The sequence below is a fragment of the Mauremys reevesii genome, linkage group 5 (genome assembly GCF_016161935.1).
Source record: "Mauremys reevesii isolate NIE-2019 linkage group 5, ASM1616193v1, whole genome shotgun sequence".
NCBI lineage: Eukaryota > Metazoa > Chordata > Testudines > Geoemydidae > Mauremys > Mauremys reevesii.
This window is the reverse complement of record NC_052627.1, coordinates 1992492-2003102: the sequence shown is the minus strand read 5'-3', so window position 1 is coordinate 2003102 and position 10611 is coordinate 1992492. Positions and strand designations below refer to the sequence as shown.

General features: G+C 47.9%; 1 protein-coding gene across 1 annotated transcript in view; it reads left to right on the top strand.

Moving 5' to 3' along the window:
• The first annotated feature begins 6192 nt into the window (after window positions 1–6192).
• The window catches only part of TNKS (tankyrase), a 332035-nt gene continuing 327616 nt past the window's right edge, over window positions 6193–10611 (top strand). Inside the window, exon 1 of the mRNA XM_039540122.1 lies at window positions 6193–6792. Coding sequence (XP_039396056.1) covers window positions 6303–6792 — 490 coding nt within the window. The 5' untranslated portion in view covers window positions 6193–6302. The remainder of the gene's footprint in view (window positions 6793–10611) is intronic.

Genomic DNA, 10611 nt, shown 5'->3' with positions numbered 1-10611 from the left:
CCAATGTGCTCTGTTGGTGATCTGCACTGCTCTCTGCCTTTGCTGTCTGTAGATATGTTTTCTGTACACCCTACCTCTGCTTTCTCCTGGATTCTGCAGTGAAGTCAAAATATTGTGTCTGTTTACATTTTACTTTTAGTGCTCATTACAGGTCCTGGAATAGTCTTGAAACTAAAGCCCTCTATTTCCCCAGAGAACAGGAAGTTCCCAGGCAGCACCATTGCTATGAGGTGGAAAATCTGTCCATTAGTATCTGGACTGAGACTTTCAACATGATCTTGTATTGAAGAAACTACAGCTTGTTTTTGTTGCCACAGTCAAGATGTTCTAAATTCAGCATCACGACCTCAGTTCAGCATCGATTAGGAGCAAAACATTGGTTTGAAGAAAGAAAATTCCATCTAATAAATGTAGGGGTAAATTCTCTAAGAGGTAATGGTTTGTGGCAGTAAGTCCAATCATAGCATGCAGGGGGATAGGTTTAATGCTGTTAGCGAAGCTGCAGCATTAGACTGACTTCTAAAACTGGTTGGGCCAATGGTTTCTTTCAAGTTTTCACTGAAAAACTGCAAATGTTTGGTGTTTGGCAACTGAAAAATAACACAAATGTTTCCCAACTGGCCAAAATGTTTCCTTTTCAGTTGCTGAAAAACAAAATGTTTTTGAAAAATTTCAGTTGCCAAAGTGAGATTTTCAATTCTTTTAGTTACAACTTTAAAGAGTTCATCAAAGACAGGCATGCTGTGTGGAAATTTCCATGTGAACAAAATAGCCATATTCATATCTTTTGAAAACTTTCAGCATTTCAAAGGTTCATAGTTCATTTTTCTTCTGCCACTAAATGTAATAAAACAATGTCAATTTTCCCACCACTTTTTTTCCTTTTTCTTGGTTTTCTTTTTCCATTCCACACCTTCTCAAAATTCCTCATCTCTTGAAAAGTTACAAAGTGGCAAAGTTACCACACTAACTTTTCCAGAGTTGAAGAATTTTTGAAAAGTTCATGAAACGGACAAGGGGAAAAATGAAAAAAGAAAAAAAAGAAAACAGCCTAGGTGTCATTCGTTCCATTGTGTTGAGTGGAGAAAAGGAGAGTGAAAGGGAAAGATACAAAAAACAAAATGTCACCATTTTGAAAATGTTTCAGGTTTTCAAAAACCAAAATGAAACACATTTCCATTGAAAAGCAGTTTCGATTTCATTGTGAAATTTCCTGTTGAAGGGCTAAAACCTTTAATTGAAAATGGCATTTTCCTGGAAACAGTTTTGGGTTTGCTCATGCCATCTGCCCTACTCTCTAGCACATACCAGGGGCCCTTACCCACTGATTCCTGCACTAAGCCCATAACTGCTGTTGGAGCTAGAGCATATCTTTTAGATAGACCACTCTTGTATCAAAGGCTCCAAGCAGCTGAGGACCCACCACACCTAAGTGGCTTGTTTCCTGAGCGTGAAGATAATTCTTCTGTGAAATTCTCCATACATTTCTGTTGGAGCTCTGCTAATACCAAGCACCTCACTGGTTGTGAACCAAGGTCCCTTCCTTTGGGTTAAGATAACCCCATGGTAATACCAGCCCGACTACTTATTTGCCCAGGCAGATTGCTGAAGTCAGTGGGGCTCTACACAGGCAAAGCAGTCTGTCCATGTGCAGCAAGTTGCAGGATGGGGGATCAAATGTGCTATCTACTCAAAGAGGTAGATGCCTTATTATTTGATCTATTTGTCTAGATGCTTTGTGGCCCCAGGGGCGGCTCCAGGCACCAGCACACCAAGCGCGTGCCTGGGGCGGCAAGCCGCGGGGGGCGGCCTGCTGGTTGCTGTGAGGGCGGCAGGCAGGCGGCTTTTGGCGGCACGCCTGCGGGTGGTCCGCCGGTCCCGTGGCTTCGGCGGCAATTCAGCGGTGGGGACGCCAATGGCACGGCACCGGTGGACCTCCCGCAGGCATGCCGCCACATCCGCGAGACCAGCGGACCGCCCGCAGGCACGCCACTGAAAGCCTCCTGCCTGCCGTGCTTGGGGCGGCAAAAAACATAGAGCTGCCCCTGTGTGGCCCTCATCCCTGAGATATCTGAGCCCCTCACAAAGAACAGGATGTATCCTCCAGCACCCTGGAAGGGAGGGAAGCATCGTTCCCATTGGGCAGAGGGGGAACTGAGACACAGGGTAGGTACAGCAATTTGCCCATGGTCACACAGGAAGTTTGTGGTAGAGCCAAGAGCTGATCTCCACAGTCCAGTCTGCTGCCCTCTCCACCATCCTCCTATCCCCCTTCAAAAGCAGCAAGTTCAATTCCTATGCGGGCTGTAATTTTACTTTCTATTCCTCATAATTTTTTATCTTGAGGTGTCAAATGGATTGTTTCTTTTTAACACTTTCCACACAAAAATATTCAGATGGTTAACAAAAAATCACTGTAAGCAGGTTCTGTCCTTAGAAACATTCAGCTGGAACCTGTTAGCAGAGAGGAACTGGCCTTGCAAGAGTTTTGCAGCTATTTTTTTTCTCTTGTGCTGTGCAGACAAAGGTGGCATTGTTGTCATCCTCATGTCTGCTTGGGTCACAGTCACTAGCATGAGCATAATGCTATTCTGGTCCAGATGCTAGCCTGATTTCAACAAGCTGGCATAAAGTTGAATGTGGTCAAGTGCAGTTTTGGAAAAGATGCTGTATATTCTACAGTATAGAGCAGTGGTTCTCAACCAAGGGTACGCAGACCCCTGGGGGTACACACAGGTCTTCCAGGGGGTACATCCACTCATTTAGATATTTGCCTAGTTTTACAACAGGCTACATAAAAAGCACTAGCAAAGTCAGTGCAAAATGAAATTTCATACAGACAGTGAGTTGTTTATACTGCTCTATATACCATACACTGAAAGGTAAGTACAATATTTATATTCCAGTTGATTTATTTTATAATTATATGGTAAAAACGAGAAAGTCAGCCATTTTTCAGTAACAGTGTGCTGTGACACTTGTGTATTTTTATGTCTGATTTTGTAAGCAAGTCATTTTTTAGTGAGGGGAAACTTTGGGGTACGCAAGACAAATCAGACTCCTGAAAGGGCTCTGCTCCTGGCCCCGCACATGGGGTCCCAGCCACCAGCCCCTACCCGGGGCTCCACTCCTGGGCCCACACCCACCCCGTTCTGGCCACAGCCTTGCCCCCCGCTTACCCCTGTCTGGGCACCCCTGCCCATAGATACAACCCTGCTCCTAACCTCAGCTCGGAGGGGGAGGGGGCAAACAGGGGTAAGGGGGCTGGCTTTCAGCACCTCCACTACTAAAAATGTTCCATGGCCAGTGGCATCAAGCCTTCTGTCTGATCCAATCCGATGCATATTTTGATCCAAGGAAGCCTATAGTGTTTCAAACTAGTGCATGCAATTGGGGTCTGTGCACAGTTCTGCCCCAGGAGGGATCACTGGTTATATTTGCATACCCATACTCTCACCCTGATGGAAGCAAAGTATTCTCAGATTGAGGAGGCTTCTTGGTGATGGTTTTTGCTATTGTATGTTTCAAAGTCTACTTAGTGAGAAGCCATTTTATGTTCCAAGTGGATCATTTGACTTTTCTGAGCATTTGTCATAAGGCCATTGAGCTGCTGAGTGTGAGACATTGTGTGCTTTTACTAACAGATATGTCAGCTGCCTTAGGGTGGACTGCTGACGCCATAGATGCTGAATTGTGCAAGGTGATAGGTGCTGTATAAGGGGGCTGGACAGACCCACTCCTTATGAGAACTCTGTCTACATTCTACAAAATTCATTCTGAACTCCTGGTGAAAATGTGCTACTTGATATGTCTTATGCAGAGGAGCCTGGGTGATCGTTCCAGCAGTGTGGCGACACCTGGTCCTGGCCAGGGCTGCACTTAGATATCCAGCATTATGTGAAGGCACGCTCAGCCCAAACAGTGCATAGAACTACTACTCCTCTGGCTCCTTGGAAACTGGTAGTCGTAGACAGATATTGGCAGAGAATTGCAGTGGATATTACCGGCCCCTCGATGGCATTGCATGGCGACACACTGCTGACTGTTATTGTTATTCACGTTACCCCTTTGCATTCATAATTTCATAAAGCACCTCAAAGGAGTTCATGTCTTACCTAGCCACTTTAGTTGTGATGTTTAGCCTACCAGAGATCCTTGTTTCAGATAATGGGAGTTTGAAGGCTTTCTGGCGGGTATTGGTATAGTACATCGTAAATCTGCTGTGACCATCCCCAGAAAAGAGGCATAGTGGAGAGACTGCATGGGACTCTGAAGAAGCATGTAGCTCACATACTGGAGGACAATTGAGATGCACCCTTCCCTATTGCATTGAGTTGTATGTTAAATGATATTTGGAGTAGACCTCATAAAAAGTCCTGGATCAACTCTATTCTGCTGGCTCTTCAGTCGACCTATGAGGACCAAGTTGTTTATGCTGATGGAAAAGGGGTGCCTTTGCCATCCTCAAAATTGCCTGATGTGACTAGGAAATGTGCGAGATTCAACAAGTGTATCCATACAAGACTGCCTGTGTTCTATCCTGGACAAGCAGTGTCTGTTAGGAGAGGGTCGGAAGCATTTCAGGGGTCAGCGAGGGGCCAGTCCTGGGGCCAGTTTTGTTCAACATCTTTATTAATGATCTGGATGATGGGATTAATTGCACCCTCGGCAAGTTCGCAGATGACACTAAGCTGAGGGAAGAGGTAGATACGCTGGAGGGTAGGGATAGGGGCCAGAGTGACCGAGACAAATTGGAGGATTGAGCCAAAAGAAATCTGATGAGATTCAACAAGGACAAGTGTAGAGTCCTGCACTTAAGGAAGGAAGAATCCCATGCACTGCTACAGGCCGGGGATCGACTGGCTAAGCAGAAGTTCTGTAGAAAAGGACCTGGGGATTATAGTGGATGAGAAGGTGGATGAGAGTCAAGAGTGTGCCCTTGTTGCCAAGAAGGGCAACGGCATATTGGGCTGTATCAGTAGGTGCATTGCCAGCAGATCACAGGAAGTGATTATTCCCCTCTATTCGGCACTGGTGAGGCCCTTCCTGGAGTACTGAGTCCAGTTTTGGTCCTGCCACTACAGAAGGGATGTGGTCAAATTGGAGACAGTCGAGCAGAAGGCAATTAAAATGATTGGGGGGCTGGAGCACATGATTTATGAGGAGAGGCTGAGGGAATTGGGGTTATTTAGTCTGCAGAAGAGAAGAATGAGGGGGGATTTGATAGCAGCCTTCAACTACCTGAAAGGGGGTTCCAAAGAGGATGGAGCTAGGCTGTTCTCAGTGGCAGTAGATGACAGAACAAGAAGCAATGGTCTCAAATTGCAGTGGGGGAGGTCTAGGTTGGATGTTAGGAAACACTATTTCACTAGGAGGGTGGTGAAGCACTGGAATGGGTTCCCTAGGGAGGTGGTGGAATCTCCTTCCTCAGAGGTTTTTAAGGTCAGGCTTGACAAAGCCCTGGCTGGGATGATTTAGTTGGGGATTGGTCCTGTTTTGAGCAGAGGGTTGGACTAGATACCTCCTGAGGTCCCTTCCAACCCTGATATTCTAGGATTCTATGATTTGTTCTTTTCTAGTCTTCTGGAATGCCTCCCATTTTCCATGACTTTTCAAAGATAATCGCTAATGGCTCAGATATTGCCTGAGTCAGCTCCCTGAGCATTCTAGAATGCATTTCATCAGGCCCTGGGGACCTGAAGGCATCTAATTTGTCCAAATAATTTTTAACTTGTTCTTTCCCTATTTTAGCCTCTTCTGAGCCTACCTCATTTTCACTGGCATTCACTACGCTGGGTGTCCAAACACCACCAACCTGCTTGGTGAAAACCGAAACAAACAAGTCACTGAGCACTTCTGCCATTGCCACATTTCACGCTATTATTTCTGCCAATCCCCCCCCCCCCGAGTAACAGCCCTACCCTGTGCTTGGTCTTGCACTTGCTTCTAATGTATTTGTAGGCACTATACGGGGCGGGGGCGTGTAACGATGTGTGTGTGCGCGAGGGGGTGGCGGGGTGACCGTGCAGGGGGCAGCAGGAGCCAGGGCGCGGAGCGGGGTCCCCGGTCTCCTCACGCGAGCTCCTCCCATCGCCGCTGGCGGCAGCAGAGGCGGGGCCAGGCCGCCCTCGGGCCCCAAAAGCTGCGGTCAAACCCCGCCCCGCCTTGTTCTTCTCTGCCCCACCACCACCACCACAACAACATACGTCACGTCCGGGCGCCCTGAGCGGCGATTGGCTGCGCCGGCCGGAAGCGAGGGCGGGCCCCGCTCCGTTGCCGCAGTGACGGGGCTGGAGTGGAAGATGGCGGCGCCGCGTCGGTCCCAGCACCATCACCACCATCACCCCCCGCCCCCCGCGCCGGCCTCCCCGCCGCGCAGCCCAGGCCTCTCCCCGGCGGGCGCCGCGCCCTGCCCGCAGCGGCCCAGCCTGGCCGGGCCGGAGGGCGAGGCCCCCGCTGCGGGCGGCGGGCGCGAGGCGGAGCGCGCTCTGTCGCCGGAGCAGCCGGAGAGCGCGGCCGGGGCCGCCCCCCCGCCGGCCTCCGGCTCCAGCAGCAGCAGCAGCGTGGCCACCAGCAGCGGCAGCGCTTCGTCCTCGTCCTCGGCGGCCTCCAGCCCGGCGGCCGAGAGCCCGGAGCCGCCCGGGCCGGGCGCGGGGAGCGGCGCCTTCCGGGAGCTGCTGGAAGCCTGCCGCAATGGAGACGTGACCCGGGTCAAGCGCCTGGTGGACGCGGGGAACGTGAACGCCAAGGACATGGCGGGGAGGAAATCCACCCCCCTGCACTTCGCCGCGGGTGAGCGCCGCCGCCCGGCGGGGGAGGGGGGGGTCACTGAGCGCGGGAGGCGCTCCCGGGGGGGCGGCCCGGCCCGGCCCGGCTCGGCCCGGCTCGGGGACCTGCCCCAGTGTAGCTGCTGGGCAGTGGGCTTGGGGAGGTTGGTAGGTCACAGGGTGAGTATGGAGTTGAGATCCCCCAGGCGCTGGGCTAGAACAGACTCCTGAGCTTGGGGAGAGCGCTTCACACCGCTGCCTTGGATAGGCTTGGGGTCTCTGAAACCACCGCTGACCCACCCGCCCCCGTTTGAAAAAAACCTTCGTGATTTTTGGTCTGCTCGTGACTTGACAGGGATGTGTTCTGCAGGTTAGCAGTGTTACAGATTGGAGAACAAGTTTTTGGTTATCTGTGGATGACTCTGTGTTTCCTTATCTTCGTGGTGAATGTTACAGGCCCTTTTCTTTGTAACTTAGACATTAATTAAAAAAAAAAAGTTTGTAGCCCTTCAAAACAAACTGCTGAGTAGGTGTAGGTCAATGACCTTTTCTTAAAGGAAAGCAGTTTAGTAACAGGAAGCACTACTACATTCTTAAGGTAATCCCTCAGTGATGTTAGTAACTGCTCTCTGCCTAAGCTTGTACTTAGAATCATAGAATCTCAGGGTTGGAAGGGACCTCAGGAGGTATCTAGTCCAACCCCCTGTTCAAAGCAGGACCAAACCCAACTAAATCATCCCAGCCAGGGCTTTGTCAAGCCTGACCTTAAAAACCTCTAAGGAAGGAGAGTCCACCACCTCCTTAGGTAACCCATTCCAGTGCTTCACCACCCTACTAGTGAAAAAGTTTTTCCTAATGTCCAACCTAAACCTCCCCCTCTGCAACTTGAGACCATTACTCCTTGTTCTGTCATCTGCCACCACTGAGAACAGTCTAGATCCATCCTCTTTGGAACCCCCTTTCAGGTAGTTGAAAGCAGCTATCAAATCCCCCCTCATTCTTCTCTTCTGCAGGCTAAACAATCCCAGTTCCCTCAGCCTCTCCTCATAAGTCATGTGCTCCAGCCCCCTAATCATTTTTGTTGCCCTCCGCTGGACTCTCTCCAATTTATCCACATCCTTCTTGTAGTGTGGGGCCCAAAACTGGACACAGTACTCCAAATGAGGCCTCACCAATGCTGAATAGAGGGGAATGATCATGTCCCTCGATCTGCTGGAAATGCCCCTACTTATACAGCCCAAAATGCCATTAGTCTTCTTGGCAACAAGGGCACACTGTCGACTCATATTCAGCTTTTCGTCCACCGTAACCCCTAGGTGCTTTTCTGCAGAACTGCTGCAGTCCCTAGTCTGGGACTTCAAACTCATATTCTTGGTGTCAGTGTGAGCCACTGTCTTCTGATTATGCTTGCTTGAAGAGATGTAGTGTCTGTGTCCTGTAATCATTCCTGGTTGTTGAGAAGGAACAGATACTATCTCCACACTGTTTGAAGAGGACTTGTGTGAAAGTAGCTCTCCAGTGTTTCCACACCACAAGGTCCAAGACATCCACTTCCATCTTTGTGTTAACAAGGGTCTCTAGAGCGCAAAAGTTGCTTTAGTGGTGGAATTTTCATAGCACCTGCAGGTGGGGAGGCAAGTGAGAACAGACTCTCCCTCCCCCCCTCCCCCCCCAAACAAGGGCAAAAAATAATACTTTGAATTCACTGGGTAAGGGGGGAAAAAAAAAGGGGAGGGCAAAGGATCATGGAGAAAATGATAGCCCATGAAACTGTTCTTCCTTACTAGTTGTACAAGAAATTAATCCACTAGTGTGCATATAATTAGGGGAGAAAGTAACATTGGGGCACTTTCAGAACACAGTTGATCTCCAACTTCCTTTGGGGGATGATGTTCTTTGTAGTACAGTAGTTCCTAGGGCATCAGCCTTGGCCCCATTCAGCTGTGTCTGTGTGGGCATGTAGTAAAAAGCGAGATCCTGCTCCAAAGAACATAGTCCTGGCTATTGAAAATGACACAAGTGTGTAAAAACACACAAATAGAGAAGGGGGATAACAATAAAATGTGCAAGATATTCAAAATAAGCCATAGCTTCAGCCCACTAACATGATTTCTGGACTTGGCTCTTGTGCAGATCGTGAATTCTCTGGCACATCCTGTATTTTTTTTGGTGCTAAGCACTGTACCTTGCGGTCTCTAGGCATTACTATTAAAATATTTAATAATACAAAATCTATTTGAATGTGTACACAGTGATCAATATTTACATTTTAAAATGTCGTTCGGACTAACCACACTAAAATGACTTGCTTAAAAAATCAGCACTTTTAAGGAATGCGCTAACATTGCTTTGGTTATTCTGGATATGTCAATGTAAAGAGTCAAAAAGTGGTTCTCTGGGGAGCCCACATCCTGAGTCTTGTGAGTCCCCAAGTGCTGCTACTATAGCTCCTGAGCTTCATATTAGCTGAGTTTGTAAAAGCAGTTTATCCCCAAGGAGTATAAAGAGCCCTGAAATATGGGGCTTATTGTTTGTAAACTCCTTATGTTCTATAGATCAAGTGATAAATTTCATGAGCCCTCAACCAAGGGCTTGTCTACACTTAAATTTTATAGCGCTCTAACCTGCTGGCTCAGGGGGTGAAAAATCACCCCCGAGTGCAGCAAGTCTGAGCACTTTAAAGCGCTAGTGTAGACAGGCTCCAAGTGCTGGGAGCTAATCCCTTTGTGGAGGTGGATTATCAGGAGTGCTGGTGACCGCACTCGTTCCCGCAGCAGCGCTTTGAAGTTTCCAGTATAGACGTACCCCAAGGGTCAGCAGCATGTCGGTACACGGACACAAGTGTCCGTTGTAAAAATTTTGAGGTCTGTGGTAATTTTTCAAAAAATTGAATGACTGAATGACATAACCCCCCCAATGTCAATCACTAAGCGTGGTAATTTTGTTAAGCGGCTGTTGTGTGACATGGTGGTGCCAGCCCCTGGCCTCAACTAGGTCCTGCTTATCCTGAATTCAAGCTTAGAAAAGCTTCACCAACATAATTCATACATACCTAAACTCTTGAGCATCACTGGTGAAACACACAGGTGTCACTAAAGTTACAAGCAAAACTTATTCGGCCACTTGGATTGTGAACATGAAAAACACTTTTCCACTTTAACTGCGGGGAAAATGAACAAAACTTATGTGAGAGAATGTTGCCCTTCAAAACAGTTTTAACAATATTACATTCTATGAATCTAATACGATTAGCTACTCATCAACTGAAAACCCCACTGTACCTGTACTATTCACTCTTGTAATTGAGCTGGAAATCCTGTTCTTTGTATACAGCCCAAAGAATTCCCTTTTAGCCATTGTGCATAGAATGAATGATCTAGAGACCGTCAAAGTATCACATACATTTGAGCAGGGGGGGCTTTTATTTTGCTCCAACTTTCATAAAGGAGATGTATTGTGTGACTCTTTCGTGGCAGCCTCCTTTCCTCTCTCTCAGCACAGAGCTGCCAGTTTGTCTGCTCATCAACCTAAAATCAACCAAGTTAGTAGACAATCATAGGAGATACTGCTGTACCTGCTCATGTTGCTGCTTGGGTCACTCTACAGAACTTCACTGTCTATCAATTTTGGAGGTTTTTTTCCAACATATCTGTTTCCCAGAACACAAGAACGTGTTGAAATCTTTTTTTATACTGTGCAGAGAACTTTGCTCTGTTAACTATAGGAATTAAAGCAAAGATCTGCGTGGTAACTGTTGAGGGCTTTCACTTGCCTGGATGGTACACAGTGATAGTAGAGCAGAGTTAAGGTTGATATTTGAATCTTTTCACAATTGGGTTTTCAA